This window comes from Pelobates fuscus, chromosome 11 (assembly GCF_036172605.1).
Source record: "Pelobates fuscus isolate aPelFus1 chromosome 11, aPelFus1.pri, whole genome shotgun sequence".
NCBI classification, from domain to species: Eukaryota; Metazoa; Chordata; class Amphibia; order Anura; family Pelobatidae; genus Pelobates; species Pelobates fuscus.
The window spans coordinates 88,407,042-88,430,401 of NC_086327.1; the positions used below are offsets into that span (position 1 = coordinate 88,407,042).

The 23,360-nt window shown below is 38.5% G+C and overlaps 1 protein-coding gene across 1 annotated transcript in view; it reads right to left on the minus strand.

The window, feature by feature from the left end:
* Positions 1-23,360, minus strand: part of MEGF6 (multiple EGF like domains 6) — a 517,377-nt gene that overhangs the window by 444,071 nt on the left and 49,946 nt on the right. Inside the window, exon 3 of the mRNA XM_063435729.1 lies at positions 18,321-18,430. Within this exon, the coding sequence (XP_063291799.1) occupies positions 18,321-18,430 (110 nt within the window). The remainder of the gene's footprint in view (positions 1-18,320; positions 18,431-23,360) is intronic.

The window sequence follows — 23,360 nt, forward strand, 5'->3', positions numbered from 1 at the left end:
GGTCTTATTGACCAGAGGATTTTTATTTATTCACCTTTTTGTTTTTTAATTTTTTTTTAATGGTTGCTAGCCAGCGGATGCATAATTTACCATTGTGCCACCAAGGTTTGTTTTTTAACTATCTATAGTACTTAAAATTACCGTTCGATGGTTTGAAAGTAAGTGAACAATAATTTGTCAATGTGCATCCTGCTGTATGCATTTGATCCCGATCTTAATTGAAACATGTGCTTTGTAAATCTTTAGAATCCTATACTTTGTGTTCGATTTAGATGCAAAAACACAGATGATTTTAATCCAGCCACCGAATGCCTCCAAGCAATTGCTGCAGATTCGTGTGGGGCAATCAATTTCCCTAATTTTCAACAGATTTTGTCAATCCATACAAAATCTGGTATTTAGTGAATAATGGTTGTATAGGGAGAGGAATTAGCAGTAGAAAGAGGGAAGTGCTCATGCCATTGTACAGAACACTGGTGAGACCTCACTTGGAGTACTGTACACAGTACTGGAGACCGTATCTTCAGAATGATATTGATACCTTAGAGAGAGTTCAGAAAAGGGCTACTAAACTGGTTCATGGATTGCAGGATAAAACTTACCAGGAAAGGTTAAAGGAACGTAACGTGTATAGCCTGAAAGACTAGACGGGTGGATATGATAGAAACATAAAGGGAATCAACACAGTAATGGAGGAGACTATATTTAAAAGAAGAAAAACTTCCACAACAAGAGAACATAGTCTTAAATTAGAGGGACAAAAGTTTAAAAACAATATCAGTAAGTATTACTTTACTGAGAGGGTAGTGGATGCATGGAATAGCCTTCCAGCTGAAGTGGTAGAGGTTAACACAGTAAAGGAGTTTAAGCATGCATGGGATAGGCATAAGGCTATCCTAGACTTAAGATAAGGCCAGGGGATTAAACGTATTTTGAAAATTGAGCAGACTAGATGGGCTGAATGGTTCTTATCTGCCGTCATATTCTATGTTTCTATGTTCCTATGTTTTTAGTCTGATAGAGGTATTCACTAACAGGATCATTATGTAACCATATGGGCCCATAAAACTCCTGATTTTACAAACTAAAATACAAATGGCAACTTTAGGGTGAAATAGCCAAACTGTAAGTAAAGCTAAATTGGAGATTTTTCTAGATCAGCTACTTCTGTCTAACTTTGCCATACATATCTCAATTCATTATAATTTGGAGTTTAGTAATTATTGCCACAAAATGCGATTTGTTAGGAATTTAAATTATCAATTTAAATTAGCCGAATCATAAAAATGATCAGTAATGTTTTCAGTTTAGCTGTTTAGGCCAAAACCCCAAAAAATAACTTTGAATTTAATCAGAATTCCTGATAATTTCCAGTTTGGTGAATAACCCCTTAAGTATTTTGCTATTAATCTTTGCCTACACAGTTCTGGAGTACAGACAGCAGATTTAAAGGGTTCCAGCAGCCTAGACAATTCGCAAAATTTTACACTTTTAATGTATTTTTAAGAATACTAAAATCTTCATAAATCAATTTATAAAGCAGCATTACATATATTGTGAATAAGTAACATTTAGGGAAGAACAACTCAATGTGCAGGGAATCATGGGAAACATACAGCTCGTGATAGTGGCCCATGCATAATTCAAGACTGGCTAAAATATGACATCTTTTTTCTGGTTGATGATTCCATCACGAGAGAGGGACCAGAGCCTACGAAACTGATAAACAAAGGGTATGTTCTTTGTAGGTTTTTTTTTTTACTATTGTCTCAACAATGTATGAAAACAGGTAATCACATTTCCCCAAAGTGTCTCTTAATGCAAGTTCTCTGAATCAGGCAATGTTAAATGAAGGTGACAGTGAATTACAAAATTTCTACTGAAGGATAGCTCATGAATTGGCCTTGTTTAGGCTCCACACTGTGTTAAAATAGGGCTATTCTTGCACAGCTTGAAAACTACATTTTGTTTGAAACATCCTGAAACGGTCTATAATATGATAGTGTTTAGCTGCTGTCAAAAACAGTCATTGAACCCATTCAACATTTGAACTTTGGTACTATCCTATACAATAAACTAGTCTCTCACTCATTTCAAGTTATCGCCCCCTTTGCTTACTCCCCTTGCCAAGATTCTTATCACAAAAAAAAAACATAGAGCTCACTACTACAAACATTTTAGCTCAGACATGCAATGTGTGGGGAGATTGCCTAAAATTCCTTGTTGGAATTCCAAAGTTATTAAAGACTACAGTATTTTTACTAATCAAACAATTCCCAACAAATGCCTCCTTCAAATGCGTGATCTCAACTTAAATAGAAAGAATCCAAATTAAAGGAACACGGCACACTCACGCTTACAGGACCTGAATTTGGAAATGGACCTCTATTGTGATCTCTCATGAGACCATGAGACCATTAAGTGACCGAGAAAGGTATTGTGAAGTATTGTCCTTATACCATAAATATCCACACAATAAGGGTATATGGGATTTGAATTTCAGCCGTCTGAAGAAATACCCACATTTACGTTCAGTTATCAAAACAGGAAAGTTTTTTTTATTTTTTTATGTGCTAAGTAATCAAAGCATGGTCCCAAGAGCTTCATTGTTCAAAGTAATAAATTAAGGTATTTGAATAAGTTAATAGAAGCAGTGGCTAGGTTTCCGATATATTACATGTGGCTAAGTGGTAGGTAGTAACTCTGTATGCGGTAATGTAAAATACAGCTGAACCATTGCAGTAAAAAAAGTAAAAACTGTCTGAAAAATATAAACTAAGAAAATTGATACCTGAGTGAACATTAAGCTGTAGATTAGACAGACCTTAGTGCTTGATGTATGTTTTTAATGCATTTCTGTCACCTTCTGGGGTTTTTGCATATTTTACAAAGATCCCAGTTGGTGTTGTCTTCCTTTGTCGTCCCTTGAGGTGCAGCGGCCCGAGGGTGCAGCAATGGTTATACTTACCTAATGCTGCCCTCATCCGGTGCTGCCATGTTTGATCTTCAGTTCTTGGCACTTCATCTGCCAGGAGCCCACATCAGTGTTATACTGAAAGGGGACAGGTTCTGCCTGAGTACATGGCCGGTCCACCTGAGTTAATGGTAGTCAGCCTGATGTGAATATCTGACAGTCTGCCTGTCCATCACTCAGGCTGGTCCACTGAGGGCAGCACATGCAGAGAGCCCTGTGTTAGTGCAGGGTCCTAGTGCCTTAAACATAGCGAGAGTGCATCCAATGATGCATTTGTGTTATGAATGTTAGGGACAGTTCCCTAGTGTCCCCAATAGCAGGACACCATGGAAGTAAGATGAGATGGCGCGGCAGGACACTAAAATCGTGACTGTCTTGCTGAAATTGGGACAGTTGGGAGGCATGCTCTATGGAGGACCATGTGGGACCGCAGGAGCCAGCATATGTATTATCTCATGATAAGCGAGACGATGCCTAATTTCCATAAATGTCGCTAGCCACAGCTGTGGAAACTGATGAAATAGGAAGGCAATAATTCCACCTTTTGTTAAGTTTTATCAATTTAGCCATTTACCATGAGACATAGCTGTCCCTGCTTTGTCTTATGATATGTTGATGTTACAAGGACTCGTTATATTGTTACAACCTGACTCTTTTCGTTAAAAACCCTATTTTACTGGCATTCAGACCATACGAACGGATTACACAAACTATTATATAGACTAATTCGTCGGTATGAACGATGGACCACCCAGCCTTTGGCGTGTGCCGCCACTTAACCTCGTCACCCCTCAAAGTACTGAATGGCCGACCACCCTGCGAGCGGACTGTGCCGCTCATTAACCGCACAAGGCGTTGCGGTCTGCGGGTAACCACAAACTAATTGACGGTCCCAGGGGACCCCCCATTCGTATACAATTCCCCGAAGGGAAACTACCAAAAGACTCACGAATGGGGGACCACCTACGTTTTAGCGTGTGGCATCGATTAGAACGTTCGTCTTGTGGTTAACCGCAGGTTAAGTACCCCTTCCGGGAGGTCTCCGTTCGTATCCCGAACGGCCGGGACAACCAGACTGATAGCGGGGATTCGTGTGACTATGTACCTGACCTCCGCTCCATAAGTACGGAGTCGATGTCCCGCTGTCCATTGACCGACCTAAAAACATGGCCGCCATCAGGTGTTCACAATCAAACTGCCGAACAATACGTTCTATGGCAGAAACCTCCCGTTCTGTTTGTGGGATCTGGGCACAATTCGTATGTTGGATGTACCCAGATCTGAGCTACAGAACGATTCATGGAATGGACTATATTGTATATAAAATGCCAAAGTTATGTATTTTTACACTGTTTTCTCGGATACCATAAATATTGGTCTTTTGGGCGCTTGGAGATAATTGGATTGTATAACCGTTGGCCTCATTATCTCCAAGCTGGGCGGGTACTAGTTTGAAAGATACATTGTATTGTGATTGGTTGACTAGTTGCATTGTATCCCATCAGGTCCATAGGGGGCTGTCCCTGGACCTGAGGACTTGTATAAATTGCCTTGCTTGTGTGCCATTAAACTCAGTTCGTTTTACCCTCAACTCGCAGCCTCGACTCATGTTGTAGGGATCCGTGAATCCTAGCTTTACTATAGCTAGTGGGATATTCTACATTTACAGGTTTCTACCGATTGGAACCTCGTTCGACTCTCTGACTTTGGGAACCAGGACATCCAAGCGATCCAACCTCCTGATAGACCGGAGGCAATCGTAACAGTTGATATTTAACAAACATCCAACATATTTTTTATAAACATTTCATAAAGATTGTATCTTTATTTTAGAACAGTAACACTTATAATGAAGATGTCATTGTTGAAAGGACAGTTTTTGTGTGAAAAATGCAAATAACAAATATAAACATTTACATGTTTATGACTACTAAAAATGGAAGTAGCTACTAAAAAGGACTGAACATACCCCATATCTAGTGTTGCAAATGGTTTGCCATGGTGGGGGTAATTGTTGCCTCAGTTGTCAGGCTGCCCCCCTAACTCCCCGGACAGATCTGGCAAAGAAGGTATGCATTCTGGCTCCCAGGAGGGCACGATCGTTAGGGCGTGCTATGCCGCCCTAACAGCATTAAATCTCTCCATTTGTAGGATGGCATAGTACTTAGTTGTTAAGAGGTTAGGGTTACTATACAGCCATGATGTGGTGTTCTTATTTGGGGGTAAGAGCAGTTGCGATTCTGGGAAATTTTGTAACATTTAACATTTCCCCAAGCAAGGTCATTTATCTGACCTTCTTTAAAATACATCCTCTAAAGTAAACAAATAGTCCGATTTTGTATTTCTCCAAGTCTCTTTAATCTAAAGATCAAGGATTTAAAAGAGGGACAAACTAGTTATCTATGTAAGATACATTATCAAGATATGAAACACCATTGATTTTAAACAAAGATGCAACCGAACAACAGAAGGCAACAGAGTCCACACACTTCCTGTTTCCTCCGTGTCTGCATTCTTGACCCCTGGTGATTCCTTCCTGGAGGAATTGTTTGTTTTTTTTTTACAAATGTCACACTCTGGTCAAGCAATCTTTTTTAGTTACCATTGCTTCTAGTGTTTGAGTTCCACAGTGCATTGTTATTCATTTTGAATCTCATTTTTCCCGACCTGCTGAAAGGAAGAAGTCATCGTATATTTAACCATTGGTTTTATTATTTATAATTTCATGTCATGACTATTGTATGCCAACAATGGTATTTGTCCTCTTTTTCTAAAAAATTTCAACCAGTTTGAAAGACTGTGAAAGCAAAGCTAAATGATCACCATTTTATAAGGTATCCTTGAATAGCTGTCTATAGCCATTAACTTAGGTTTCATTCATATGCTTGATAGATGCCACTTCTTTCAAATAGAGGTCATGATTCACTATTTCTACATCACTTGTTCCATGCTTCAGAGGGGACAGAAGACAGCCAAAACCTACATTTCCACTGTCTCAACATAAAACAATACAAATTAATCCTTTAAATAATAAAAAGACCAAGACGAAATAGTTAAAACTAATGAGTATTTGTTTGTTTGAAAAGAATATTAGCATAACTTTATGTGAAAAATTTATGACGCATACTTTGCATATAAACATATAATAAAATAGCAATTTTCTGTATAGATCACTTTCAGATAAACTTAAAGATGAAAAATTATCTAAATTTACACAAATTTTGTTTCATTCATTCAGTTATATTTTATTTGTTTTGTTTTTTTGGGGGGTGGGTTAATGAAAACCTTTAGACAATATACATAGAAACATAGAATGTGACGGCAGTTAAGAACCATTCGGCCCATCTAGTCTGCCCATTAGTCCCTGGCCTTATCTTATAGTTAGGATAGCTTTATGCCTATCCCACGCATGCTTAAACTCCTTTACTGTGTTAACCTCTACCACTTTAGCTGGAAGGCTATTCCATGCATCCACTACCCTCTTAGTAAAGTGATCCTTCCTGATATTATTTTTAAACATTTGCCCCTCTAATTTAAGACTATGTCCTCTTGTTGTGGTAGTTTTTCTTATTTTAAATATAGTCTCATCCTTGTTCTTTATCTTGCAATATTCCACAAAGGGTCGAAATGTTAGTATAAAAGTAAAAATAAAATGTTCTCATAAACAGTAGGTGTGACAAAAATAGATATGTCAAATAACCTGCCTATTGGTGTTTGTAAGGCACTAATAGAAATACAACTTACTGAAAATGGCAACATAATATGAAATAAATGTCTGCATTTGAATGTAATGTCCACATATGTTAAATACAATATATTCATAAAATAAATAACTAAAATGATATATTATCAGTCTCTGGAATGCTAATGGAATGTTAACAGTAAAATGAGAGAGCTCATTCACTCTTCCCACTCTCCTTAATTGTAGAAATTGTATAACCTATTGAATCTTTACTGTTTGAAATGATGGGAAGAAAGAACGGCTGAAGTTGATGGACCCATGTCTCTTTTCAGCCTATGTAACTATGTAGCTATGGATGGTAGCTATCACTTTCAGCACACTTGGAGGAATTAAATGAGTGGTCAATAGGTCCTCGCAGAGAAAATGTGTTCCTCTGACAAATAAATCCGGGTGAGGGAGATGCCATGGAAAAAATTCTGTTTTGTAAAGTAAATTAGAATTAAAATTTGTATACATGTTTTCAGGAGGGAAGGTGTGACGGACCGCCTGGCACCCCGACCGGGTACCTCTGTCAATCACTGCTTCCTAGTACTTGCGAGCACCATAAGCAGCGTACCAGAACACCATAACCACCGTAAATCCAAAGTACCACCGCAGCTTGGTTGGGGTTTCGCTGTCCTCCACCCACCCTGGACCCAAGACCAGGATCCAGCTTCCTGTGGGTAGACCTCTCCTAGTTCAGAGAGCGTAGCAGGAACAGCTCTTAAAAGAGCTAGTGATTATACTCAGGGGAGTATTGTTATATAGCAATCCCCAGAGTAAATGTAGTTCTCCAATCCCCCAAAAATGAGCCAAGACTACATGAAGGGGTAAAAAATCTATCTTTAATGAGTGCCACACTTGGCCTTATATGACAATCCCCATGCAAGGGTTATGCTCACATGGACCTTGTGGGGGACTGATTTGCAACGTCACAGACCAATAACAATAAGGTGGCATGACACTCCCACACACAGCACACAATCCCTCCCCTCTGCTTGGGAGGTAACTGGATCAGTAACTGTACTAATTCTAATCCAATTATCTCCAAGCTCAGAAAAAAGCATACTTTTTTAAAACACCCCAAAAGTACCCTAGAAAAATAGGGCAGCACATGCAGAGAGCCCTGTTTTAGTGCAGGTTCCTAGTGCCTTAAATATAGCGAGAGTGCATCAAATAATGCATTTGTGCTATGAATGTTAGGGACAGTTCCCTAGTGTCCCCAATAGCAGGACACCATGGAAGTAAGATGAGATGGCGCGGCAGGACACTAAAATCGGGACTGTCTTGCTGAAATTGGGACAGTTGGGAGTAATGCTCTATGGAGGACCATGTGGGACTGCAGGAGCCAGCATATGTTTTATCGCATGATAAGCGAGACAATGCCTAATTTCCATAAATGTCACTAGCCACAGCTGTGGAAACTGATGAAACTTGAAGGCGCTAATTCCACCTTTTGTTAAGTTTTATCAATTTAGCCATTTACCATGAGACAAAGCTGTCTCTGCTTTGTCTTATGATATATTGATATTCAATGAATATCCAACACATTCATTATAAGCATTTCATAAAGATTGTATCTTTATTTTAGAACAGTAACACTTATAATGAAGATCTCGTCGTTGAAAGGACAGTTTTTGTATGAAAAATGCAAAGAACAAATATGAACTCTAACATTGGCCAGGGTTTATAGTTACTAACAATAGAAGAAGCTACTAAAAAAGAATGACCGTACCCCTTTTTGAATACCTTTATTCATCTTGTTATCTAGTGTTGCAAATGGTTTGCCATGATGGGGGTAATTGTTTCCTTCGGTTGTCAGGCGTTGTCCCCTCCCCCCCCCCCCTCCCGATCAGATCTGATAAAGAAGGTATGCATTCTGGCTCCCAGGGTGTGCTATGCCTCCCTAACAGCATTAAATCCCTCCATTTGTAGGATGGCATAGTACTTAGTTGTTAAGAGGTTAAGGTTACTATACAGCCATGATGTGGTCTTCTTATTTAGGGGTAAGAGCAGTTGCCCTTCTGGGAAATTATGTAACATCTAGTAGTTTGATACTTAGACAAACTTAAAGTGGAACTGTCACTTTTGTGTTTTTTTGCACAACCCAATATTTAGCTAAACGTTAGCAATAGATTATGCTTTTATTTTTTTTCTCAGTAGTTATCATTCATTTACATGTTAAGCCTGAAATTACATTACCACTGCTCTGCCATAGATGTGTCCACATGTGTTTGTGTAGCACTGCTTAAGGAGGACACCAAACCATCATGCGCACATATGGAATTTCTGTGCAGATGTCCACACACAGAAGTACCACCAAAGTAAGAATGTTTTTCATCATATCTGCAACACTAATTACACCAGTAAATTCTTCAATAGATTTTACTGGGATACAAACTGTTTTTTATTTGTTTTCCAGAAATTGTTATCTATTCACTAAACAGCTAGACTTGGTGACTTAAGAAATGTCTTACAAAAATGTAGGCCAAAAGAGAGAAAAACCTCAGCTTTATCAGAATTGCTGAGTTTTAAAATTTTGTTATCTTGGTTTACATTTAACAAGCTTAATCTAATGCCACCTCAACTCACTATGTAGAGAACATACCCCCAGAAAAAGAGTGGATGCAGTTGATGCCTGGGGTTCAAACATGCAAGCTTCAGGCCAATATAGACAAGATGAAAAAATTGTTGAACTTAATACTATTTACAGCTGAGCTTAAATTTTCTACTCTCCCAAGAACCACCGGTGAGTGAAAATTCTACATATTTAGAGCCTTGATTTACAGTTCAGCTACTTTAGCATAAAACATGCAATTGTCCACAATTCCTCCAATTCCGAATTAAACCCCAAATAGTCTCCTTGCAGACATTTATTTTCTATATATAGTGCTTGTGAAGAAATCACCAAGTTATTTTGTTTATTTTACTTTGTTCCATTCGGTAGCTGTAACTACCGAACACCCCCTGGCTCATTAACTTCAAAGAGAACAGTCGTTTAAGCAACCTCCCTGTGTGTCCACCGTTCGTATAGTCGAACGCCACGTGTATGAGAAAATGGCGGCCATCTTGTTCGCACGAAAGGAGGCATCGGACTCTGTCGTCGAGTGTCTGGAACTAAAATCGGACACTTGACTTCAAGAACACCAGTCCAAACTGTACGAACGCCTGCTTCCTTTTCCTGAACAGCTAGGAGAGCGCTGTTCGGCAGTTTTGTTCCCACAACTAGGGGAACAATCGCTACTATGAGCCAGGGGGAGCAGTTTGTGCATTTATTCAGTTTTTCAGACTTGACGAAATAATCGGGCCAAACCACCTAAACTTATGGAACTCTTTTGGGCATGAGCCTCGTGTGCGGCTGGTCAACTAAGACTTCCATAGAATTTGAAAACCCCTGAACTGATATTGGTGATTTTTGGATATTTTGGTCACCCAGATTAGGGCTATGATATTTGTGGGAATATGTGTTTTGGGGTACTTTTCAAGTTTTAGTGAAATTGTAATTTTTTTGCCTGGAGATAATTAAGTTATTACTTTATCTGACCCAATTATCTCCAGGCAGAGAGGAGGGGATTGTATGTTTGTACTGGGAGTGTCACCGTTTTCCCCTGCATTATTATTGGCTGTATGCTTTGTGTCTCTGTCCCCCACAAGATCCACGTGGGAGGTCCCCTTGCATGGGGACTTGCATAAAAGCCAGTGTGGCACCTTTATTTTAGTTCTGTTACACCCTTCATCTAGTTTCGGCTGATGTTTGGGTACGTGTCTGCTTTACTGGGAGAATCTACTTGGGAGGCTGTTATTTCGTATGGAGAATCGTTCACTTCAATACCCAAACTGCGAGCTGTAATCACTCATGCTCTGGAAGTTCAGAAGGAAACAGACGAATGGGTATCTGTTATACCAGCATTCGTTACAGTGCTCTACTAGCAACAACCTGTGCAACAGCTGGAATTTCCCGAGGTGGACAGGAAGAAAACATAAGAAATACAAAATAAACAATAGACATTTTCTTTTTTATTTACGAAACTATAAGGGGCAGGTTTTACTGTTTTAGCGATTATTCAAATTCTACATAAGTATTTGGCAAACAGAATATTTTAAATTCCAGCAGAAAGGTATTTTGTACAATAAAACAAATGAACTTTTGAAATAAACATGCCATCTTATATTTTAAACCATTACTAATGCTAACCCTTTCACATAGAGTCTACTTCCCCTTATCCCCAAAAGACATGTCTGGTAAACTAATTACTTTCACACTTTAAATTGCTCTTATTTTTACACCTTAAACATAGATTATAAAGCGGCACGAATGCCAAAGCACATAACACTTTTCTAATTAAAACAACATTCCAGAGACAAACGTATATAAACCTAAATATATTTTCATTTAGAAATTAAAGCTGGAAAACATGAACACGAGAACATTTCGGAACCCAGACAGAACAGGGTTGTTTCACACAAAAACACCATTAATTAAATAAAAACAAAACCCGTTGAAACACGAATGATTGTGTTATTGGAAATGTTTTAAACTTCATGTCCTTAATGAAAAGACTCCCTAGTGACCAGAGACACACATTGTTGGCAGTCTGGCTGGCTGTAGATCAAGAATGGCTGGCTCAACCTCATGGGAGTTGTAGTAGTTGGGCTACTAAGAGTTTGCTTTTCATGCTTGATAAAATATATATTTTTTAACTTGGATCAAGTTCTTAAAAATAAACTCTCTTTCTTCACTTTTGTTGACAACTACAGTGTTTAGAAATACTTTTTTTTCAAATTTGTATCAAAGGGTATATTTCATATTTTCTTTTATTGGGGAAAATATTGTCTAAAATAAGAACTGATATATATATATAATCCATTACAACTGTTTTTTAAATCCTTAAATTTGTCAATATAAAACCTGAGAAAATAAATGTACATATATATTGATGTTATTGGTTGTGGTAGTTTAGAGTTGAGAAAAGCCGCATAGGGGCTTTATTTCTTAATCCCCAACTCGTTTTCTACTGTTTTTGAGATCGTTGCATATAGCAAGAAAGAGCCAATTGGCTGCTGAACCCCGAGGGAGAAAGATGATAAGCTCTCTTATCCCTTCGGTTTTAAATTTTGAATGTATTTATTTTTTTAATTGAAAAATGAAAGTGTGCATTCTACCATATCTCACTGTTAAAGGAGTATTCTAAGCACTATAAGAAAAAAGAAAAGGCTGCAGTGGTTATAGTGCTAGTAGACTGTAGATGCCATGCCAAATGTATTCTTTTTTTAGATCTTACATATGACCTGATTTATCATAAGTCGTTTGTTTGTTTTTTTATTGTATTTTGTTGTGTTTTCAGTTTTGATTTATTATAAGTTAACTGCACACATGTTTTTTGTATCACATGTGTTGCAGTAATATATATGTATATATGCATAAAACAGTATGCATTTATATACATGTATTTATGAAAATGTACTTTTCTGAAGCATTATTCATTATGTCCAGTCAGTGATGTGCGGAGAATGTCATCTGAGGCCAACACTGCTGCTCAAACAAATGCTTCCGTATTTGTAAGTTACAAAGCAGAAAAAGAAGGAGTGGATCTTGGAAAACTCCCAGTTTTATTATAATTATTATTATTATTATTATTACTGGTTTTTATATAGCGCCAACTTATTCCACAGTGCTTTACAATATTATAAAAAGGAGAAAATTTTACAATAAATGACATAGGTTGGGATCCGGGTGGGAGGGATTAGCAAGACTAATAGATCTGCAAGATGTATCGATAATGAGATTGTACCAAGGCCCGAACTACATATGCAATACTAAACGTATGCAGGGCAGGTACAAGTCTGAAATAAAAAATAAAAAAAATAAAAAATAATTTTAAAAAACCAATAAATGAGACAATTCCAAAATGATGCAGGAATAATAGGTAGATGAGGACCGTGCTCAAACGAGCTTACAGTCTTAAAGTGGTTTAAACACTTGAAGGCAAGAAAGCACCGTGATACTCTGGGCAACATAACTACTTAACACAAAGTAATTTTAACATCTGGAATCTTCATTTAAGAATAAACACGTAACTTTTTTTATTTTTAGCAGGAGTGCAGTAGCATATAGTCATCATTTTATTTGAGTCCAATACCAAGACTTTTTTTCGCAACATGTCAAGATACTGGCACTGGGACATCGATATGATTATTTACTAAGGTGAGTATTGTTGCAAATTCCGAGGGAAAGAATTTCAAGTTAAAGGTCAAAATAGCTGATCCGAAAGCAAAGATATTTTGGAGAATGTGTTCAGTTTGCTATATTGGCTTTAAATTCCCAACGATTCTCACTTTAGTGAATAACTCTATGAGTGTATTCTGTTTAACTTCTTCTTAGAATAAAACTGTTATTTTGTTCATTTTGAAGTAATGCGAGTGCAGTCCTTCATGCTGGATAAATCATTTTCCATTTGAAGTGTTTTTTATGCACCTCTACATCCCACACACTATATTTTACAATGTATTATTGTCACATGTTCATCCTCACCTTGTGGTGTCCGTAATGGCAAATGTCTTTCTGGCATTAACAGAGGTGCTCCTCGGCAGCCCTGTGCCGGTGTGACTCCTGCGGCATGTTGAAGGACGCCGACATGTTGAAGGATGCCGACCGCTGCGGGTCCATTCCCATTTGTAGCCGCACGTCCATGCACGGTATTGACGACATCAGCTCATGTGTGACATCACGCAAAGGATGCGCGCACGCGTTCTGGGTTCAAAGGCCGGGTATGGCCAGTCGGATTTGAAGGAGGCTTATTTAAACTCTTTTTTCCATTTCCTCATTGCCCTGTCATGGTTTCCCTTAGTGGTTGTCCGAGAGTCTGTTTCTAAATGTTTATTTCTAGTTATTGACTTTGGCTTCGTTTTGACTTTCCGGTATTCTGGTATTCTTGACTTTTGGCTTTCCCTTATCATGTGTCTCTTTCTATGTCCCCAACCTCGGCAAGTATTCTCTGGTATGTTAAGTCCGTGTATTTGAAGGCCCGGTAAGTCGTTACCTATAGTCCTAGGTGTGACACAATTCTGCGTGTCTGGATCTACTAGTAATCCTGACAATTATAGAGCCAACAAACATTTTTCCATGGCTGCTTTTTATTTCCAATTTGGCTCTGTCTACACCCCCCTTCCTCCATGCCCCTATTTATATTCACAGTATTAAGGCATGGGGTGTTTGAAAACCTCTACCCACATCTACTAAAAGAAATAACTTCTGTATTATACCTTCCCAGAGTTTTGAAAGTGATTATAAGATTCAATGCAGTATAATAATTAAATATGTAGGATATCGTATTTTCATGTAAAAAAAAAAAACTATAAATATATTTTTTGTTTGTTTGTTTGTTTTTTGCTCTTTCACAAAGACTTCTTTTTTTGCCTTCTATGATAATTTTTGCAAAATATCAGCTTCGGTTCCAAAGTGCATGGCTCAACAATTAATTCATACAAACAGTAATTAGATTCAGCCAAGTATTATTTATGACATCGGCCAACTGGAAAAAGAAACTTGACAATGAAATTAAATAGTGAAGACATAATAATGAGCTCACAGATACAGTTGTCAGCGTGTATTTATGTGCTTGTAATAAATATGGTTTTGAATAAACAACCCATTTCGTTGAGATTGTTTTATTTAGCAGCTCTGAACGGCTAGGTGGGTGGAGGAGTATTCGAACAAATATGTAAAATGCTGAATTTTATTGTTTCATGTTATAATGCCTTTCAGCTAACAACGAATGCAAAGTCCCGAGAGTATAAATTAGATAGGGATATAATCGGTCTTTAATTTGGCTTAGTCATGTGCAATTGGAGACATAGAACGATGGCCAAGAGAAGCATCAGAACATGCTATACCATAAGACAGACTGGTACGTGTGTGAATCCAAAGGAAAATGCAGGGCTATTTTTCTCATATTGGTTGCACCTCATTTAGTAACCTCAACATCATTATATTATCATAGAGGTATGTAGACAGCCTGGGGAGTCCCAGGCTTCCCATTGAGTTCTGAATATTACAGTTTTTTTGTTGGACTACTGGGACAGGCAACTAAACTTTGGATGTAAGAAGGAAGTATTGAGATTCCTCTCGCTCCAAAAACTCACATCCATTAAATATATCCCACCCAACTTGGGGATTATCCAACAGAAAATGTGGCAAGCATTTTCCTTAACTACAATGGCAGCAAATATAATAACGAAAGACATTATTGAAACATTTTTAATCCGTTTTTATCAAATGGGAGCTACTGATTTGCTTACAGCAAGGATAGGCAACCTTTTATCAGCACTGTGCCGAAATAAGATTGTGATAGCATGCCGGTCCTATTTTTTTTTTTTTTTTTTTTTTATTGAGGTGTGTATGTTGCCGTATTCTGCTTGTGTAATTATACTTCAGTTGCTTTGTATCTTTGTATCATTGTATTTGTGTGTATATGAGCTATTATATTGTATATGTTTATGAGTAGTTTGCGGTATCCTGTATGATGCCTATGAATGTGGGCTGTGTATGGGGGCTGCTTGTGGAATTGTGTGTGTGCATTGATATGTCACATTTTTTTTTTTTTTTTAGATACATAAATGAGAAAAGAAAAGTAAAACAAGGATTAGTTAGAATAAAAACAAAAGAAGGAAGGTATGTAGATGAGGATAAAGGTCTAGCTGACTGCCTCAATGAATATTTTTGTTCGGTATTTACAGCTGAAAATGAAGGAAAGGGACCTCCGTTAAAAAAAAAGGATAAATGAGTCAGTTATTACACATGAGTTTACAGAGGAAGAGGTTCTATTTCAACTGTCAAAAGTAAAGACAAATAAGTCAATGGGACCTGATGGAATACACCCAAAGCTATTAAAAGAGCTTAGTGGTGTACTAGCAAAACCATTAACAGATTTATTTAACCAATCATTGTTAACAGGAGTAGTTCCAGAAGATTGGAAGTTAGCGAATGTTGTGCCCATTCACAAGAAAGGTAATAGGGAGGAGTCGGGCAACTATAGGCCAGTAAGCCTTACTTCAGTAGTGGGGAAAGTGATGGAAACCATGTTAAAGGATAGGATTGTTGAACATCTAAAAACACATGGATTTCAAGATCAGAGACAACATGTGTTTACTTCAGGGAGATCATGCCAAACTAATCTTATTGATTTTTTTGATTGGGTAACTAAAATTATAGATCAGGGTGGTGCAGTAGACATTGCTTACCTAGATTTCAGTAAGGCTTTTGACACTGTTGCACATAGAAGGCTTATCAATAAACTGCAATCTTTGAGTTTGGATTCCAATATTGTTGAATGGGTAAGGCAGTGGCTGAGTGACAGGCAACAGAGGGTTGTAGTCAATGGAGTATATTCGAAGCTTGGGCTTGTCACCAGTGGGGTACCTCAGGGATCTGTACTTGGACCCATTCTCTTTAATATTTTTATTAGTGATATTGCAGAAGGTCTTGATGGTAAGGTGTGTCTTTTTGCGGATGATACTAAGATATGTAACAGGGTTGATGTTCCAGGAGGGATAAGCCAAATGGCAAATGATTTAGGTAAACTAGAAAAATGGTCAGAGTTGTGGCAACTGACATTTAATGTGGATAAGTGCAAGATAATGCATCTTGGACGTAAAAACCCAAGGGCAGAGTACAGAATATTTGATAGAGTCCTAACCTCAACATCTGAGGAAAGGGATTTAGGGGTGATTATTTCTGAGGACTTAAAGGTAGGCAGACAATGTAATAGAGCAGCAGGAAATGCTAGCAGAATGCTTGGTTGTATAGGGAGAGGTATTAGCAGTAGAAAGAGGGAAGTGCTCATGCCATTGTACAGAACACTGGTGAGACCTCACTTGGAGTACTGTACACAGTACTGGAGACCATATCTTCAGAAGGATATTGATACCTTAGAGAGAGTTAAAAGAAGGGCTACAAAACTGGTTCATGGATTGCAGGATAAAACTTACCAGGAAAGGTTAAAGGATCTTAACATGTATAGCTTGGAGGAAAGACGAGACAGGGGGGATATGATAGAAACATTTAAATACATAAAGGGAATCAACACAGTAAAGGAGGAGACTATATTTAAAAGAAGAAAAACTACCACAACAAGAGGACATAGTCTTAAATTAGAGGGACAAAGGTTTAAAAATAATATCAGGAAGTATTACTTTACTGAGAGGGTAGTGGATGCATGGAATAGCCTTCCAGCTGAAGTGGTAGAGGTTAAAACAGTAAAGGAGTTTAAGCATGCATGGGATAGGCATAAGGCTATCCTAACTATAAGATAATGCCAGGGACTAATGAAAGTATTTAGAAAACTGGGCAGACTAGATGGGCCGAATGGTTATCTGCCGTCACATTCTATGTTTCTATGTTTCTATGTGTGTTTCGTAGTGTGTGTATGTGTGGGGCTGTTTAGGGTATTGTATGCGAGTGGCTGTGTGCATGTATGTGCATTGTTAGTGGTGTTGAGTTTGTGCGGATTGTGATTCTGTTTGTGTGAGCTCTTCATATTATTTGCATGAGGGGAGAGTTATTCTGCTGCTCTGTGTATATCTAGCAGTGTGGGTGGCTTCTCTGGGTTCTAGGGGGGCCAGGCTTGCGAGGTACAAGTCAAGGACAGGAGCTGCAACAGCAGCTGCGGGCTTCTCTACTCCAGTGTGGATTCCCATTCACAAGTGCTGCAATGCATAAATTGAGGATCGTCCTTCACCACCTTTTCTTATATCTGAAGTTTCACTGGGACTCCTGATAGGCCAGAGCCTGTTTGGCTCTAGCAGCTTTCAGTGCCGTGCAAAGACACATTGAGTGCCGTGCATGGCACACATGCCATAGGTTGCCTACCCCTGGCTTAGAGCATAAGCTGACCGCTCTAAGCCATTCAGTGTTGCACTGCCCAGCAGCTCGCCCAGACTATGGTTCTGAAGAGTTTAAGAAAGTGGATGTGGAGGGAGCAAAGATAAACAGTGCTGGAGAGAAGACTTCAGGGTTACACCATTCGTGAATGGTTTAACACCTAAAGATAAGCCAGTGCTAGGTACTTCCAGGCACCATAACAACTTCCTTTCTATGATGTTATTATGGTGCCTAGAGTGTTATTTTAACAAAGGCATTCATGCCAGAATTACTTTCCTATTCTTTGGATGATGCCCACTCCCTTTGGGTGGTGCCAATGGCGTAGTTCATGTAAGTGGTCCATCCCCTTTTTGGCCACCTACGAGTCCTGCTTTGTAGAATGAGAATGGTTTGCTGTATTACTCATGCCTAAATTAAATTAACTGCAGTATATGAAATCGAAAGAAATAGAACATGCATCTAAGTATAAAATATAGGCAACATAAACTAACGTTGAACATATAATGCATACAAAAACATCACACAGGATACCAGTATGACATGAATACTATTGCTGGTGTAAAATGTAGAAACTATCTCAGTTGTGCAATTGTTTTGCAACAAGATCAAAAATAACAATAGATAACAGGTCTTTTCACACTGTCAACTAGAATTATAGCTTTCATCCAGCCTGCCACGTTTAATGTGGTGTCCGTAACTACTTAGGATTCCTTTTAAGTAACGTTCATTAACAGAGCGATACTTACAGTAATGACAGCCCTTTTCATCATTGAGCTGAGACCATCCTGGACAGCACTTATTAACCATCTGATAATCCATGCTGTAAACCTGTCTGTATGTTGTATAATAGGCTGTTCTGAAAGAAAAAAGGAAAAACAAAATGAAAAGGTATAAAAAGCAACAATTACTCGGCTTCTCTAATCTAGAGCAAATTGTTTTAATGCATCACCTCTAGGTACTTATACTATGTTTCAAAGGAAGATGATGAGTAGTTATGGATAGGGTGAGTGTAAAAATCTGAGTGTTCCAGTTACCAAAACCAGAGCAATTCTAAGTTATATGAAAGGGAAGTGGACACATGGAATCCTCTTCAACAGAATGTCACACATGAAAGTTCTTTAAAAGAACACTATAGTATTGTGTTAGAAATACAAATCTGTATTCCTAACACTTTAGTGTTCCATCCCCGGTGCAAATTTAAAAAAATAAATAAATAGATCTAAGTTTAGGCTCCCTCGGCGCTACTCATCTCTCCGCCTACTGCAACAGTCGATGGTCCTACCCAATGCTCCTTATAGAGGAGCATTAAGTACCTAATGCACATGTGCTGTGAGCTTGGCGTACACAGTCTTGAATCAATGGTTTCCTATGGGGCTTCCGCATCATGTGACTGAGTTTTAGTGCCACGGAAGCACCTCTAGTGTTTGTCATACTAGCAGCTACTAGAGGAGGACTAAACATAGAAACATAGAAACATAGAAACATAGAATGTGACGGCAGATAAGAACCATTCGGCCCATCTAGTCTGCCCAGTTTTCTAAATACTTTCATTAGTCCCTGGGCTTATCTTATAGTTAGGATAGCCTTATGCCTATCCCACGCATGCTTAAACTCCTTTACTGTGTTAACCTCTACCACTTCAGCAGGAAGGCTATTCCATGCATCCACTACCCTCTCAGTAAAGTAATACTTCCTGATATTATTTTTAAACCTTTGTCCCTCTAATTTAAGACTATGTCCTCTTGTTGTGGTAGTTTTTCTTCTTTTAAATATAGTCTCCTCCTTTACTGTGTTGATTCCCTTTATGTATTTAAATGTTTCTATCATATCCCCCCTGTCTCGTCTTTCCTCCAAGCTATACATGTTAAGATCCTTTAACCTTTCCTGGTAAGTTTTATCCTGCAATCCATGAACCAGTTTAGTAGCCCTTCTTTGAACTCTCTCTAAGATATCAATATCCTTTTGAAGATAGGGTCTCCAGTACTGTGTACAGTACTCCAAGTGAGGTCTCACCAGTGTTCTGTACAATGGCATGAGCACTTCCCTCTTTCTACTGCTAATACCTCTCCCTATACAACCAAGCATTCTGCTAGCCTTTCCTGCTGCTCTATTACATTGTCTGCCTACCTTTAAGTCATCAGAAATAATCACCCCTAAATCCCTTTCCTCAGATGTTGAGGTTAGGACTCTATCAAATATTCTGTACTCTGCCCTTGGGTTTTTATGTCCAAGATGCATTATCTTGCACTTATCCACATTAAATGTCAGTTGCCACAACTCTGACCATTTTTCTAGTTTACCTAAATCATTTTCCATTTGGCTTATCCCTCCTGGAACATCAACCCTGTTACATATCTTAGTATGATCCGCAAAAAGACACACCTTACCACCTAAACCCTGCAATGTAAACATTGTAGATTCTCAAAAAAAAAATGCAATGTTTTACACTGCAGGGTTAAGGGGACAAGGTGGTTGGGTGCCTCTAGTGTCCATTTCAGAGCCTATTTTATAGAACTGCTAAATATATTTTCACCTTATAAATACTAATAATCAGGGCCGTCTTTAATATGATTAGGACCCTGGGCAATGCGTTTTCTTGGGCCCCCTGGGCCCTGCCCCTCCTATCCCTCCCCCCAATTACGCCCAATGTGCAATCACACTGACAGACGTACTGGCACATACAGACACAGACAGACATTAAAACATTCACAGATACACACTGACACACAAATATATACTGGCAGACATACTGACACACACACACACACAGACGTTTTGACACACACACACAGGCATACTGACACACACACAGGCATACTGACACACACACAGGCAGACGTACTGGCACATACACACAGACAGACATTAAAACATTCACAGATACATACTGACACACACATACACTGACACACAAATATATACTGGCAGACATACTGACACACAGACATACATACATACACACACAGGCACATACACTGACAGATATACTGACACACACACACACACACACAAACATACATACACACACAGACACATACACTGACAGATATACTGACACACAGGCACATACACTGACAGACGTATTGACACACACAGACATACATACACATACACTGACAGATATACTGACACACAGACAAACACATACACTGACAGATATACTGACACACAGACAAACACATACACTGACAGATATACTGACACACACAGACACATACACTGACACACACAGACACATACACTGACAGAAGTATTGACACACAGGCATACTGACATACACATAGACAGACATACTGACACACACAGGCCTACTGACATACACACACACATACATACATACATACACAGACAGACATACTGACACACACAAACATACTTACACACAAGCATACATTTAGCCACCCTCCAGGTTCTTACCTTTTCCTGGAGGGTGGTTTCCCTGGGGTCCAGTGGCAGGCTGAGGCAGATGGGAGTTTTCCTCTGGAACTCCCCTCCCTGCCATTCTCCACCCGCGCGGCTGTGTTCTCCGTCGGGAGGAAGTGACGGACATGAGTTAAAGAACATTAAATGTGCTTGTGTTATTAAAGGTAAAACATGTCTTCTTACATAGGAATATTGAGTAGCCCTCTGCACATGTTGCCAGTCAAACCATTGCACTGATGCACTCCATCTCTAGATACTGAAGACCATGTTTCACAGACAAGCTTCCACTTCCACTCCAGCTCCATCTCCACCTAACATACCTGCCATAAAATTAAAATGTGGGGCAACTGTTGCCGGTCTCCTAGTACCTCCAGCTTGTACAAAATATGGATTATGGAACACCACGCACACAAATATATAGCTTTCCATTTTACAAGGCAACTTAAAGTAATCCATTTCAGCAAACACATATGGGATTCAGTTACACCCTTTGGCCATATTGGGCCAATATGTGGCAGAGATCTTCCTTAAAGAAAGAAGTCTAATCAAATTTAAAAAAAAATCCAATTTATAAATGAGACTTTTACTATTATACTTAAATGCATCTGAAACACTGTCCACAGAACTTTCAAAGTGGCATCCAGCACCCACTACAAAATTTCCCATATTTCCCAAAATAAACCAGTTTGTTAATTTACCCCATTTTTTTTATATATATTTTTCTTTGAGTTCATTTAAAATGTCTAATTCCCATGCTTATCTTCAGCACATATTTATCTGATGAAATTATAAAGATTAATATTTTCTTTTTATCAGAAAAAGTTCTACCCATAAACTTAAAATAAAAAAATGTATCACGGAATCGGCTGTGTGGCGCTCGTGCAAGCCATTCCACTGGGTTTACAGAGTGATGGATTGTTTGAAATAGTTTACCAGATGGGATAGAGAATAGAATTCTGAGGAGGTACCAGCAGCAATATACTAGCTAATCATAGGCCCCTCATTCCAAATCTCATATTTCTTGCCTCATTAGGCAAACATACTTGGAATAATATTTCATAGTTCCCTCGTTTGAGCAGTGAAATATTTTTAGATTGTTTTGAATACTAATGAGCAAATATGAGAATTTAACATTTTCTAATTTCTTACATTCAGGCTGCAGAGGCTGAATAAATCTGTAACCAAATTATGCCTCTGACCTATGAGTAAAGCCTCAAAGGGGAATCATCATTTCTCTGGAAATTAAACCAGAGAAATGATGAAAATCCCCTATATCTGTTTTTCCATGTGATACTCCATTTTGTTTTGCATATATTAAAGATTTAGCAATTGACTTCACAATCCAGTTCAGTCCTGGCACAGACAAGGGATATATTGTCATTGCAGGAGACGTGGTTACATTGTTTCTACTTCTGCTCCTCACTCTATGCTCTCTCTGTGTTGACTGACAGGTGCAAAGGACAGCATTCATAACATTGATTGACAGGGAGCTTGGTTCCAGGACAGAGGCAAGAACATCGGTGTAGGTTTTTGGATTTAGTTTTATTCTTCATACCTCACAAACACGTTTGTTAAATATAGCATATATGTTAACACCGTATTAAGAAAATCCTAGGAAGTGACAAATCTCTGTTAACTCTGTTAAGTTTATTTTCTAAGGTGAAAATTCCAAGTGAATTTCAAAATCAAGGTAAAAATAGCCGAACTGGAAACATTCTCTAATTCTGTTGGGCTTCCAGTTCGGCTACTCTGGACTTAAATTTTAAATTCACTTTGAATTTACTCTGCATTTTTTTTTTTAGTAAATAACCCTGTCTATGTGGGAGTTGTAAGTGCCACAGGAAAATTTTGACTCCTCTGCTACTCCAGCCATGCCTTGACCAGAGAAAAGCTGCTGGATGCACAAGACAATGGACCACCCAGTGATAAACCACATCCAGCTTTTCAGTTGCTCCGAACTACAACTCATATCACTCTAAGACACGCATAGGCAACCTCAAGAATTCTAACCCAGCCAGCATGGTTCAAGAACTACTTTGATGGTCAATTAAATCAACTAAATTGACGTTCATGGAGGTGACCCTTTCAGGCAGTCATTGAGCTTAACTTAACAATAACCAGGAGCTAGTACATCAATAGATACTAATGCTGATTGTCAATGGACAAGTATTCAAAGTGGGATTTATTCACAAACAATCGTTTCAGTTGCTAAGACACTGGTATCCAATCCTGATACCACCTGCCTTCTCTTCGTTGACTTTCATATCTAGGAAGTGACACTCACTTGACTTATCAAGTTCTCTTAGCTCCAGCTGATTAAATCCTCTCTTAAACTGACACATCCAGCCTCCTGCCAATGTATA